Source organism: Salvia splendens, chromosome 15 (assembly GCF_004379255.2).
Source record: "Salvia splendens isolate huo1 chromosome 15, SspV2, whole genome shotgun sequence".
Classification (NCBI taxonomy): domain Eukaryota; kingdom Viridiplantae; phylum Streptophyta; class Magnoliopsida; order Lamiales; family Lamiaceae; genus Salvia; species Salvia splendens.
The window spans coordinates 23,826,339-23,841,020 of NC_056046.1; the positions used below are offsets into that span (position 1 = coordinate 23,826,339).

Genomic DNA, 14,682 nt, shown 5'->3' on the forward strand with positions numbered 1-14,682 from the left:
GAAGGCCCTCCTTGATAGTCAGTACGGTGTTGCTCTTTGTTCGGAGCGACCTCCTCGGCGTCCTCGGCCGAACTGTTGCCTCCTAACTTCTCGGCCCCCACGTGCAATTCCATAAGGTCTTCGTCCGCATCCCCACAATTCTCAACATCAAATTCTCCGTTCTCCATGAGAGTATAATATTGGTTAGTGCTCATGTGGTTCTTTGCCGAGAAGAACCCACGCCCCCTTGTCAAAGCATGGCGCGCGCCTCCTCTCGGATTCCCTCGCCGAGCTGGTGAGACCAAGCTCCTCGCATTGGGGGAGCCCCACTCCGCGTCCATGTTCCCACGTGGTGTTGGTGGTTCGGTGGTGGGATGCAATGGATTCCCCGGTTCGGTGGGGACTTCCCAATCTCGATCCCGGCAATGAGCCCGGCATTCTGAGTTCCGGAGCTCGGTCCGCTCCCCAAAGTAGAGTCACCCTTGGAGTTCGGTCCCTCCCAGGAAGTATCACCGGAGTCCTCCCCATTTGTTTTGTTATTGTTTGGTCGATCACCGGCCTTGCCTTGCTTCTTCCCCTGATGTTTCCATTCGTTGGAGCTGGAGGCATTCTTCCCCATATCTTGCTTCCCCTTCTCGGTCTGTCTCTCGGGTTGTGGCTGTTTTGGCGGGCCGTTGTGGTAGTTTCTCTTTGGCGGCCGTTCCTTCTTGCCCGTCGCATAGCACACCTCACTTGCATGGCCGACATGTTTGCATTCTCGGCAATATGATGGTATCTTGTCCCATCGGACTCGCTGCACCGTTTCTCGCCCACCAAGATCGAGGATTATCTCTTCGGTAGGTGGTTTTGTGATGTCTATCTCGACGCAAATTCGGGCAAATGAAAGCCGAGTCTTGTTTGCCGTGGCTCGATCAATTTGTATTGGATTGCCGAGAAGCTTGCCGATGGCGAATAAGGCGGATTGGTCGAAAAGATGAATGGGGAGGCCAATTAGGTTGCACCAAATTGCCGCAATGGGGGACTCGCAGTAAGCATCAAAGTCCGGGGACCATTTGAAGACCCTCATCGGGTGTCGGTCAATGAGCCAAACGGGCGTACCCCTTGGGCCTCCAAGGATTCGGGCATAGTCCGCCAAGTCCTCGCATTGAATGAGAATATGTTTAGCATTAATGTACTTCCAACTAAATCCACACCGAAGTTTAATATTATCGAGGGTCTTTTGGATTTGCAGTCCCGTAGGGATAGAGTGAGAGAACTTACCCACAATGGCGTGTCCCATGCTCTCAGCAAGCTTTTGAGTTTCCGCTCCGGAGAAGTAAATGGCCGGGATGCCGTCGGACACTGAAGCAAATCCAATGTTCTGGAGCTTATCCGGTTCAAAGGCTTGGGGGCCGGTAGGGTCAGTCGAGCCTTTGAGCATGTCCGCCATCGTTTTCGGCCGACCGGGGTGGCTTGCGGCGCCTTCACCCCGGCCTTGTAGAGTGTTACTCGCCGAGCCCGACGGGGTACCCTTAAGCAAGTCCGCCATCGATTTCGGCCACGGCGAGGGCCCCGGTGTAGCTTCTACCCCCCCAAGTTGATTAACTACATTCGGCCCTTGTGTTGCGGCATCCGTCGCGGACTTAGGTGTGTTTCCATTTCTCTTCGGTTTGTTGAGTTCGGCTTCTCCATTCTCGGTGTGGATCTTCTCGGCACCTACGTTGCCGTTGTGTGCCCTTCTCGGCTTTTCCATTCTCGGCTTTTCGGCTTTTTCTTTCTCGGTGTGGATCTTCTCGACTTTTTCCTTCTCGGTGAGGATCTGTTCGGCATCATCCATAGGCGTATCGTTGGGTGTTGGTGTGTCTCTTGTCACTGCAACCATCTCGGCACTAGGCGTGGCCTTGTTCGTCGTCTCGATAAAAGGCTTTTCTCGGTAGACGTTAGGGTTCGACTTCGGTCGCGGCTGGCCGAGCTCCGCACTGTAATGTTCCGAACTAGCCTCAAACGTAGCTCGGAGCTTGCTAGTTCGTCCTCGTTCGAGAGGGGGAAAATCCTCAAGAGAGGGTCCATTCCCATCCCGAGGTGTGTGTGTGACACTTTGCATGCATCCCGAAGAGTTTAGGGGGAACTCCAGTGGTTTGTGACCGGCCGTAATGAGAGGTTGCGCAACCAATGTGTCTAGCATCTCCGCCGAGTCCAAGGCGGCTAAGTGGATGATTTCGGCCTTTGTTGGTTGCGTTGGGGCCTCCACGACAATCGTCTCACGTGAGCTCTTGGGACGGAAAGGAGTTAGCCCACTTTCGGAAGGAGGTTTTGGTCTCCAAGCCAATTCGGGAAAGTTGGGTTGCTGCAAAAAGGAGCTAGATTTTTGTTGTTTTGGGGGCTTAACGGATGCATTGGGGCCAGCATCACGTGGTGTTCCGAAGTGGCAAGGCGCCAAGGAACTTTCGGAAAGTGATTTTGTTGTTGTGCCCATTTCGGGCAAGTTGACTAGCGCGTCCACCAAGGCCTTTTGACCCATGCTAGAGCCATCTCTCTCCGAGCAGCCATCATGTGGGGGGTTGTGCTCTCCTCCGTCACCGGTCCCCGTGTTTGCGCCGGCCGCAAGGTCATCGGCCGGAGCGTTGCCAACAGTTCTGGCGCCGGCAAGTTCTTCATTAATCTTAGCTTCATCTTCACCGTTGGGATTAGGGGAGGGCTCCATCGACGTCGGGAAGATGGGGCCTTTGCATTTTGGACTTCCGACTGGCGAGCTCCCTTCGGCCCCGAAATCAATCTTCTTCCTAAGTTGCTTGTCCTCCGGCATCGGTGAGGGTACGAACCTTTTCCGACCAGTGCCTTTGGTGGGAGGGGCTGGTGTACTTTTCCGTGCCTTCACCTTCATTTTCAAAGTTTTCCTCGCCACTTTCTTGCAGGGAAAAATTATGGAGGGAGACTCCTCCGACGTGAAAGTCATTGGCTGGTCCGAGAGAGGGTCCTCGGCCGACCGGAGGACCATTAGCTGGTCCGAGATGGTGCGCGGTTCTTCGGACTCCGGGGGGGGATCCGGCAGGAGCTCCGGCATGATCGAGAGAGTGAGTCGAGTCACCAGCCGCACCGGAGCTTTGTTCGTGCCTTAGCCAAAGGGGTGGGTTGGTTGGTGAGAATCCGAGGTCGGGAGGGTGGTGGGTGGCTGGTGGAGCGGGGGCGTGAGGGGGACCGTCGACAGTGGTGAGCCGAGTGAGAATGGGGTAGGCGGCGATGTGGGAACTCAAAACGTGGTGGGGGATTCTAGAGAGAAGGGAGAGCGTCTCTCTCTAACTTACAATCATTTTTAATGAAACAATTTGAAGTTAAATTTGAAGTTTCTTTGTCATTTCTTTTCCTTTATGTGAGGGAAACCGTATTAATTGGCTGAGGTTGTTTTTTTTTTTTTTTTTTTTTTTTTTTTTAAATTAACTTCATATATTTATATCATATATATGAAGGAGGAAATTACAAATTAACTCCTATAACAAGGAGGAAAGACAAATTACGCCACCCAGGGTTCGAACTCGAGACCTCCAGGATAGACGCGGTATCCAGCACCCTTTACCGCTAGGCCAAGGGGCTTGGATTAATTGGCTGAGGTTGTTAATTGTTATAGATTGTTGCTTTCTTGGTATTCATGTTTTAGATCCTTTTTTTGGCTTTATTGTTACTATGTTTTTTGGTGCTGAGTTATGAATACTGTTGATTCTATTTCTTTAAATTAACTTGTAACCTGTCGATATTCTTTTTTGGTTACATAAATTGCAAAGTTTAAATGCGAAAAAAAAATCTGGCTTGGTAATTCCTCACTCCGGGAACTTAGCCTTGATGAAAGGGGAAGGGCAACCACCCGGGTTTCGGAGTTTATCAAAAATGGTACCTGAGATGAGCCTAAACTCCAGTTACTCCATGGCCAGGATGGCCTCCCACAACACATTATTGACCGCATCCTCCACACACCGATCCTCCATGGCGAACAGGATATCCCGAGGTGGACCCTGTCTAAGCAAGGAGACTTCACGACGGCTTCGACGTGGGACACAATCAGATCGCAAAGGCCGGTCATCCCTGGGTTGGGCGACGTTTGGAAGGCGGGACACACTAATTCCATCTCCATCTTCAGTTGGAGACTTCTCTCTAATCGTGTGCCGGTTGACACAAAACTTCAATGGCGAAAGATCGAGATTGCCTCCAAGTGCCAATGTTGCCCACACCGACCAAGCATCGAGTCCCTCCAACACCTTTTCATTCAGGGTTGGAGGGCACGAGGAGTCTGGGGCGAGTTTGACACATGGTTTGGCGGCACTTCCCCCCGCCTCTAAATCAACGATACAATCCCAACAAGAATTGGTGTGTGGGCGCAAAGGTATCATCAGCCGAGTCGGAAGCATCTTAGCCGCACCGTCTCCTACCTCATATTGTGGTTCATATGGTTGGAGAGAAACAGGAGCCGATACCAAGACACACTGTTCAAACCACACAACGTTGTATGGGAAGTCCTCATGTTCATCCGGAACACTATGGCCAATGGGGGTTTGAAGCCGAAGCATTCCCCAACAAGCGGAAGTGAATAGGGTGCGGCCCTTAGTCATGGCGATCAAATGGGAACCCCCAGACCAGCCTTGGATAAAATTAAACACGGATGTTTCCTACAATGAAGCGAACAACAGAGCAGGGGGGGAGGCCTCATACGGGACCATTCGGGCACGATGATTGTAGCCTTTAGTACGCCGTTTGAAGCTCACTCAGCACTGGAGGCCGAGCTAATGGCCATGATACATGGGCTGAACATAGCCATGGAATTAGGCCTACCAATCTGGCTCGAATCAGATGCCGAACAGGCAATCAAATTGGTAAATGGAGTGGGGTGGTGTCCGGCACCTACTCGGCATGCGGTGGCACAGTTGGTCTTGCGCAAGCGCGAACTCAAGTTCCGAGCAACGTTCATACACCGGGAGGGAAATAAGGCAGCGGATTTGCTTGCGAGAAAGGACTTGAGAGGAATAACGGATACCGAATGCATCACGACTCAGCACCAAGAGAGCTCAGGGACATCGTCCGAATGGATCAAATGGGAGTGGCAACCATTCGGCATATGCAAGGGGACGGGGAGTAGTTTTGTCCTAAGAAGATGGGAGCGCACAGTGTTATAGTCTTGCTTAATTGTACTTTTGTAGGGAGTATAATGCGGTCCGGGCCTTGTGGGAGCGGACCGCATACTACTCCTAATTTTTGTAATGGGACGCCAACTTTGGGTGTGGCCACGTTATGTACCTCCCCTTTTTTTGATATATAGGGATGAGGGACCCGCAAACCCTCCACCGTAAAGGTGTTTGATTAAAAAAAATTCCTCAAAATGTAGCACAAGTTAGAACTTTTCATGGTCTTGCATGTTTTTATAGGAGGTTTGTCATGGATTTTAGTACAATTGCTGCACCTTCGAATAAAATTGTGAAAAACAAGAGCATGCTTTTTTAATCTCCTTAATGAAAAACTTACAACTGCACCAATTCTTTCTTTGCCTACCTTAGGTAACATGTTTAAGCTTTTGTTTTAATTAAACACCATCTCGGTGGAGGGTTCGCGGGTCCCTCATCCCTATATTCCAAACCGTTCAAAATACAATACGCGGCCACACCCGTGAGTGATGTGCCGAAAGGGAAACAACAAGGGAGTATTGCACGGTCCGGTACCAAAGGTTCCGGACCTTACCCTACTCCCGTCACAATTACATTTAGGCCAGAAAAATAGAAAACACTACAAAGGAGAACAATTAACTCGCGGGGAAACGGCACCACAACTCTATCCCGGTACCAAACCTACTAATGATTGTTATCTCTAACCCGAATATTGGGGACTCCCATTTCATCCAATCGCACTATTGCTTTAAGCATTCTTGGGGCGTTGTGAATGGTGATACGGGTCCAGGATTCTTGTTCAAGGCCCATCTTAGCAAGCAAATCTGCCGCTTTGTTGCCCTCCCGGTGGCTCGCCGAACCTGAACCTGAGCCAGGCCCCATGCGGTACCATTGAAGAGGGCGATAGCTTGTTCCGCGTCGGACTCAATCCAAATGGGATGGTTGAATTCCTTAGCCATCTCCAGTCCATGGTGGAGGGCCATGAGCTCGGCCTCCAAAGCCGAATGAGCCTCTAAAGGGGTTGCGAAGGCTAATGGTCTCGCACAATGCCCCCCCCTCCCAGTCTATCCTGTGTTACCATGTATGCTCTCCATCTGTGTTAACTTTTATCCACGTCTCTTCCGGAGGATGCCACTTAACCGGCATGACAAGTGGTCTCGGGTTCCTAATGCTGGCCTGATTCGGTATATTCATTGACAATCTCTCCCCAAGCCAATGCTTCGGCTTGATGCTCCCATTGGCCATGTTATTATGGATAAACATTTGAACTTGCCACACCACATTGTACGGCTTGAATTGGATTTGCTCATGCCGGCTCCAATTTCGCTCAGCCCAAATGAACCACAAAATAAGGTAAGGTATCACTCGGCAGAGGTGCCTCCTACCTTCTTGTTGGGTCCTTATCGCCCACGCTTCGTGTCATTAATTCGGAGGGAAGGGGCCGAGCCCTCAAACCACTTGTCAAATTCTGTCCGCACGCTACATGCTCCTCGGCCCTGGATGAATAAATGTTGTAGGGATTCGATATTAGGGCTCCCGGGGCAGCATTGGCATTTTGAGGCTAGCTCGATCTTTCTCCACTGAAGTTTTGTATCGACCGGGATGCGATTCGACAGAAGACGCCAGTTAAAGATTGCTATAGAATTAGATAGGCCAGCTCTCCAAATATCTTCAAGACCATGTATCCTTGGCCCAAGTGTACGTATGGTATCCCATGTTGTTGATATTGAGAAGTCCCCGCGCCCAGAGAGAGTCCACCTTGGGACGTCCGGCTCCCCAGTAACGATCGGAGTGTCAAGGATTCGGTGGATTACCGATTGTGGAAGACCGGCTTATTCATGTAGCTGCTGAAGTTTAGCCTCATTCCAAGTGTCTTCCGTGATGAAGTCCGCGACCAAAGTGGTGTTGGCACCTCTATCGTCGAGGCTGAGTTCCCTTAGAGTGACATCTCCCGCCCATAAGTCATCCCAAAAATAGATATCTCCTTTTCCAATCACCCATCTGATGTAAGGGTTTGCATGGCTCCTCGCCCGCAACAACCTCTTCCATGTCGCACTGTGTTGGGGAGGTTCTCTTGCAATACTTCATCTTCATCTTGCCCAGAGTGAGCTTTGCTCCCTGAATCTCCACCATAGTTTGATGTTGAAGGCGCGGAGAACTTCCTTGGATTTTCGAATGCCGAGCGCCCCTTCTGTTGGTCCAGTTGTTTAAGCACCCCAGAAGTTGGCTCAATGGCTTGGAAGATATGGAGCGGGACTGCTTCAAGGGTGCTTTTGATAAGGGTAAGCCTTCCTCCAAAGGATAAGTGGCGGTGAGCCCAGCCCGAGACTCTCGTGGCAATCTTTTCCCGTAGGAACATGAACATATCTGTCCGCTTAACACCAAGATAGATGGGGACTCCAAGGTATAGGAAGGGGAAGGTACCTCATGAGAAGCCGCCCTCGGTCTGGATTAGATCCGCATTCCTCTCATGTTTTTCTGCAATTTAGAAGTTGCTTTTTGCAAGATTGATCTGCTGTCCGAAAACACCCTCATATTCGTCGAGACAAGCTCTCAGTCGCCTAAGGGGCACCTCTGCCGCTTGTGTGAAAATAACAATGTCATCGGCGTAGGCCAAGTGGCTAATCTCCATGCAACCTCGGCTGGCCTTGAAGGTCATCTCTTTTCTCCCTAGGATGAGTCTTTCCAATGCCCTCGAGAGATATTCCGCGGCAATCACAAATAAGGCCGGTGAGATTGGGTCGCCTTGTCTAAGGCCACGAGAAGACTTAAAAAAACCGGACGGGACTCCATTAATCAAGATCGAAAACCAACACGATCCCACGCACCTCTCAATCATGGATATCCACCCGACTGGGAAACCCATTCGGTCCAGCACCTTTATCAAGAGGGGCCATTGTACACGGTCATAAGCTTTAGCAATATCAATCTTGACCGCCACATTGGGGGCCGGATTACTTCTAGGTAGTTCATGGAACATCTCTTGCGCCAAGAGGACACTATCATGTAATAGGCGCCCCTTCACAAAGCCACTTTGGTTTGGTGAGATAACCTGTGGAAGGAAGGGAGTTAGCCGTTTTGTGAGGACTTTAGTGATGATCTTATTAGAAACATTGCAAAGACTGATGGGTCGGTAGTCGCTCCACGAGACGGGTGCCAGCTTTTTTGGGATGAGCACAATGCTCGTGGCCGTGATGCTTCGTGGTAGGAACGCTCCCCCAAAAAACTGTCTGACTGCCGCCACCACATCTGCCCCAACCGTTTCCCAACAAGCTTGGTAAAAAGTGGCTGTGAATCCATCCGGGCCCGGTGCACTATCTCCGGAGATAGCGAATACGGCTTTTTTGACTTCCTCTGCATTAGGCGGATCCGGGAGGGCGTCCACCTCGGCCGAGGTCGGAAGTCGTTGAATTAGGCTCAGGTCCGGCTCCATGAGCGAGAGGGGGCCCGGGGCTAGGAGATTTTGAAAAAACTCGACCGCCGAGCTCCTAATCTCCGCATCATCCGATACTTCCCTACCCTCAACGTTGATCGTGTGTATGCGCATCCGGATTCTCTTTTATTTGACCCAACTTTGGTAGAATTTCGTGTTCTTGTCACCCTCCGCTAGCCATCTTAAAGTAGCCTTTTGCCTCCAGAAATCTTCCTCCATCTTGAGAAGTCGAATGTACATGGCAATGCATCTGTTAACTTCGACCCTATTGTCCGGCGATGGTCTCTCCTCAAAGTCATCTTGGGCAGCCGCTATTTTCTCCTCTATATGTCTAAGGTTTTCGTGAATATTCCCAAAGACTTTCTTGTCCCACTCCTTGAAGGCCCTCTTTATTCTTGCCAACTTGATCTGAAAATTAAGTAATCCCTCGGCCCCGGTCGGTTGAATCCAATCCTCTCGAACCAGGTCGGCGAACCCTTCGTGTCTAACCCACATATTTTGGAACCGGAATGGTCGGCCCCCCGAATGGTTACTTGGGATTCGGCACCTTACCAGCACGGGCCCATGATCCGAAGAAACCCGAGGAAGGTTGGTCACCCTCGTAACTTCGAAGTTTTGTGCCCATGGTTCATTCACTAACACCCTGTCTAGCCTTTCAAAAAGGCCATTCTTAGCCCACATGAAATCCGAGCCGTCAAAGCCCGGGTCAAGCACCCTACAGTCTTCAATGGTCTCCGCGAAGTCCACCATCTCAGCTTGGCGGTTAGTCTCGCTTCCGGCTCTATCATGGGGCAAGAGGATGGTGTTAAAATCGCCACCGATCATCCAAGGAGTGTCCTTCGTGATTACCGAGATCAGCCTCATTTTATCCCAAAGTTGAAGCCTCTCGCCCCTCGTGCATTTTGCATAGACCGCGGACAAGTTTATGTGATTAGCCAAGCGAGGCGATACGAACCGACCCAGTAGAACCTGGTCCGTGTCACATTCGGCTTTAAAGCTTGCCCCCCTCTTCCACAAAAATCCAAATCTTCCCATTAACATTCATGCCTTGGTAAGCCATCCCCAACATCTTGGAAAATTTCTCGGGGTTAGGGATAGTGAACGGCTCCAATATTGCAAGAAAATGGATATTATGAGATTTAATTAATCTTTTAAGGACGTTTTGGGTTGGCGCATTCGCGATCCCCTTAACGTTCCAAAATAAGATTTTTTTTTAATCAAACACCTTTACGGTGGAGGTTTCGTGGGTCCCTCATCCCTATATTTCCAAAAGAGATAATTACAGGGCGTGGCCACACTCGAAAGTGGTGTGCCGTAACAAAGCCAAGAGTAGTATGCGGTCCGATCCCACAAGGTTCGGACCCTATTATACTCTTTTCCAAACTACAATTAATCAAACAACTAGTCACTATTGTCTCCCAACGTCTCATTACCAACATTAGTGTCCGTCCCCGTCTATGTTTCGGATGTGCGACACTCTCATCTCGTCCAATCGAACCAAGTCCAGCAATTCTCTCGGTGCTGAGTTGACGTGCATTCGTAGGCCACTGTCTTGGTCTAGCCCCATTCTCGCAAGGAAGTCCGCCGCTTTGTTTCCCTCCCGGTGTATGAACGTGGCTCGGAATTTGAGTTGGCGTTTGTGTAGGATTAGTTGCGCCACCGCTTACCAAGCGAGTGTCGGGCCCCATCCTGTCCCATTGACCAATTTGATTGCTTGCTCTGCATCCGACTCAATCCAGATTGGTAGAGCGAATTCCTTGGCTATGTTCAAACCATGGAGCATGGCCAAAAGCTCTGCCTCTAACGCCGAGTGTGCTTCGAGGGGCGTGCTGAAGGCGACGAGCATCTTACCCAAGTGGTCTCGAATGATCCCTCCAACCCCTGCTTTGTCGTTCGCTTCATTAAAGGAACCATCCGTGTTGAGCTTTATCCACGGCTGATCCGGGGGATTCCATTTGATTACCATGGCTAGGGGGTAGCACCCTGATTGCTGCCGCTTGTTGAGGAATGTTGATTCCAAGTTTAACTCCCTTCCAATGTTTCGGCTTCAAGCTTCCATTGGACATAGAATTCCGAATGAACATGTGGACCTGCCATACCACATTTTGTGGTTTAAACTGTGTGCCTTGGTGGCGACTCCTATTTCTCTCCGACCAGATAAACCAAAGAATGAGGTATGGGGTGGCTCGGCTAAGATGCTTCTTGTTCGGCTGCTGATATCTCCGCGCCCACACTTCAATTCTCGTAGGGATTGTGTCGTTGATATGGAGGTGGGGGGACGGGCCTGCGAACCAAGCGTCAAACTCACTCCATACTCTGCGAGCTCCATGTCCCTGGATGAATAGGTGTTGGAGGGACTCGATACCCGGTCGGTGGGGGCAACATTGGTACTTGGAAGCTAGCTCAATCTCCCACCACTGAAGTTTCGTGTCGACCGGTACGCGGTTGGAGAGGAGCCTCCAGATGAAGATGGCTATGGAAGTAGTGAGACCCGCCTTCCAAACATCGCCCAGTCCCTGAATGAGCGGGTGCTTCCCTCGGATTGTGTCCCATGTCGAGGCCACCGTGAATTCCCCATGCTTAGAAAGGGTCCACCTCGGGATGTCCTTTTCACCGTGGAGGATCGGGGTGTTGAGGATGCGATCAAGGATTTGCTGTGGAATGTCGGCCTGATCATGAAGGAGTTGGAGCTTGGGTTCATCCCACGAGCCATTCCTAATATACTCCGACACCCGAGTGGTAGGACTCCCCCTTTCATCGAGGTTGAGCTCCCTAAGTGGGGTGTTACCGAGCCAGATGTCATCCCAAAACAAATATTACCTTGGCCCACTAGCCACCTCATATGCTATTGTGCGAGGGTCCAGGCTCTAGAAAGCCTCCTCCACGTGGCGCTACTCCTGCTCGGTGTTCTCACGGCAAGAGGTGAGGAGTTGGAAGAGTATTTAGCCATCATATATCTCGCCCAAAAGGAGTTTTGCTCGCGCCACCATAGTTTAATGTTGGTTTTGCTCGAGCTACTCCTTCTGGGGCTCTACGAGGAGTTGGAAGAGTATTTAGCCAAAAGGAGTTTTGCTCGCGCTACTCCTTCTTGGTTTTGCGGATCCCGAGTCCCCTTCATCAGTGGGGAGGCACATTTGGTCCCATCCAATCCAGTGGGTCCGCTTCCTCTCACTCGTAGAGCCCCAGAAGAATCGAGCCATTTATTGATCGAGTTGTTTGAGAGTACCGGCGGTAGGCTCAATAGCTTGGAAGATATGCAAGGGGATCGCTTCAAGACTGCTCTTAATAAGACTCTTCTTGCAATTTTCTCACGGAGGAAGAGGAACATGTCCGTGCGCTTTACACCTCGGTAGATGGGGACGCCTAGGTAGAGGAACGGGAAGGCCCCCCTAGAAAAACCCCCTTCCGCTTGAATCGAGCTTGCCCATTGCTCATGAATTTCCGCAATGTAGAAGTTGCTCTTGGCAAGGCTGATTTGTTGGCCTGAGACTTTTTCATAATTTTCAAGACAAGCTCTGAGTCGGCGCAAGGAGGTAGCCGCCGCTTGTGTGAATATAATTAAGTCATCCGCATAGGCTAGATGGCTGATCTCGATACATCTTCGGGAGGCTTTGAAGGTCATCTCTTTTTGGCCGAGTATGAGCTTGTCTAGTGCTCGCGACAAGTAGTCCGCTGCTATCACAAACAAGGCGGGGGATATTGGATCGCCTTGGCGGAGACCTTGTGTTGTTCTGATGAAACCCGATGGTGCCCCATTGATAAGAATCGAGAACCAGCACGAGCTTATACACCTCTCCATAAGCGAGATCCATGCGTCCGGGAATCCCATGCGTCGAAGCACCTTAAATAGGAAAGGCCATTGGACCCTGTCGTAGGCTTTGGCCATATCAATCTTCACCGCTACATTAGGCGCTGGGGAGCACCGTGCAAGTTCATGGAACATCTCTTGAGCCAGCAGCGCATTATCATTGAGAAGCCGCCCTTTAACAAAGCCGCTTTGGTTTGGGGCAATGACCTGCGGAAGGAAATGAGAGAGTCGGTTCGTGAGTACCTTGATGATGATCTTGTTCAGGACGTTGCAAAGGCTGATGGGTCGGTAGTCGGTCCATGACTCAGGTGACGCCTTCTTTGGGATGAGGACGACGCTTGTGGCCGTGATGCTTCGTAGTAGGTACGCCCCCTGAAGAACTGCCCAATAGCTTCCACCACCTCCGTACCCACGATGTTCCAACAGGCTTGATAGAAGGTGGCAGAGAATCCATCGGGTCCGGGGGCGCTATCGCCAGAGATACTGAATACGGCACTCTTGACCTCTTTTGCATCCGGTACCTTTGCGATATCTGCAAAATGCTCGTCTGAATGGACTTGCTGGATTAGGTCGAGGTCCGGTTCTTCGAGTGCCGAATTGCTAGGCGCGAGAAGTTGTTGAAAGAAGTCCACCGCTGACTTTTTTATATCCTCTTCCTCAGTTAGCTCTTGTCCATTGGCACGGATCGAATGGATACGCAGCCGGACCCTTTTTTGTTTCACCCAACATTGGTAGAACCGAGTGTTCTTGTCACCCTCGGGTAGCCATCTCAGGGCTGCCTTTTGCCGCCAAAAGACCTCTTCCATTCGCAGCAGGAGGATGTACTTGGCAATGTGTTTATTGATCGTTGTCCTATTCTCGGGCGTTGGCCTTGCCTCGAACTCGGATTGGGCCAGCTCGATAGCTTCCTCCTTGTGCTTAAGGTTCGCATGGATGTTCCCGAAAACCTCTTTGTTCCACTTCTTTAGAGCTCTTTTCACTCTAGCATGCTTGATTTGGATGTTTAAAAGTCCCCCAGCCCCCGTGGGTTCCTCCCATGCATTCTGTACAACAGCCATAAAAGCCTCGTGTCGGATCCACATGTTTAGGAACCTGAACGCCTTGCCTCCATTGGTAGAGATCGACATCTTGCATCTTGCTAGAACTGGGCCGTGGTCCGAGGCAATCCTTGGGAGGTTCATAACCCGAGTGGCCTCAAAGACCCTGGTCCAAGCTTCACTAACGAGCACTCTATCCAATCGTTCAAAGAGACCATTTTTGGCCCATGTGAAGTCCGCCCCATCGAACCCGGGGTCGAGGAGCCTGCAGTCTTCAATTGTCTCTGCGAAATTGACCATCTCGGCTTGCCGGTTGGTTTCGCTCCCAATTCTGTCCCGGTGCGAGAGGATGGTGTTGAAGTTACCACCGACAATCCACGGTGTTCCTTCGAGGGGCCCCGCAATCTCTCTCAACCTATCCCGCAGTGGGTATCTCTCGGACCTTGTGCATTTGGCGTACACGGCCGAGATAGCTAGTCAGCTAGTAAGCCGGTGAGACATAAGCCGCCCATGTAGGATTTGTTCTGTATCACAATCAATATCAAAAGTAGCTCCTTCTTCCACAAACAACCAGATCTTCCCCGACGTGTTCGAGCCAATGAAGGATAGCCCCAAGGCCTTGGAGAACTGGTCCGGATCAGGGGTTGTGAGCGGTTCCATTATTGCAAGAAAAAACACATTATGACATTTAATTAAGCGTTTCAAGACGTTTTGGGTTGACGCGTTAGCGATTCCCCTCACGTTCCAAAACATGATGTTGTAAGGCATTATTAACAAGTGGGAGACGTACGCGAAGGGGATGAAGTCCCTCCTTGATATTCAAAGATTTGTTGCGCTTTGTTCTTTGCGTATCCCTCGACATTGCCTGGAGGAAGATTGCCACCAACCCTCATGTCCCCCTCTTGCATGTCCATAGCCATGTCATCCGCATCTCCACAATTTTCAACATCAAACTCTCCATTCGCCATGAGTGAATAGTATTGGTTGGTGCTCATGTGATTCTTAGCCGAGAAATAGCTGCGTCCCCTTGTCATTGCATGTCGTGCGCCTCCTCTCGGATTCTCTCGCCTAGGCAGTGACATCAAACGCCTCGCGTTGGTGGGGCTCCATTCCGCATCCGTGACCCCGTGAGCTGTTGATGGTTCAGTGGTGGGGTGCGATGAGTTCGACGGGTTCGGCAAGGTCTTCCCGCCCTCGCCCCCGAGTTTGGGCCCTCGCTTTGTGTGTCGGGGCACATTCCGCTCCCCATTGGAGGGTCAACCATAATGTTCGGTCCTTCCCAAGGAGTACCACCGGCAT

At 50.9% G+C, this 14,682-nt stretch overlaps 1 protein-coding gene and 1 long non-coding RNA gene across 2 annotated transcripts; one reads left to right on the forward strand and one right to left on the reverse strand.

The window, feature by feature from the left end:
* The first annotated feature begins 3,104 nt into the window (after positions 1-3,104).
* LOC121768176 lies at positions 3,105-3,723 on the forward strand. Its single transcript, XR_006043297.1, has 2 exons — positions 3,105-3,356; positions 3,567-3,723. It is a non-coding gene; the product is annotated as an uncharacterized LOC121768176 (long non-coding RNA).
* A 4,941-nt stretch (positions 3,724-8,664) lies between these two features.
* LOC121766897 lies at positions 8,665-9,573 on the reverse strand. The gene has a single exon (XM_042163129.1). The coding sequence runs from the start codon at positions 9,571-9,573 to the stop codon at positions 8,665-8,667; it is 909 nt and encodes a 302-aa protein (XP_042019063.1).
* Between the last annotated feature and the right edge of the window lie 5,109 nt (positions 9,574-14,682).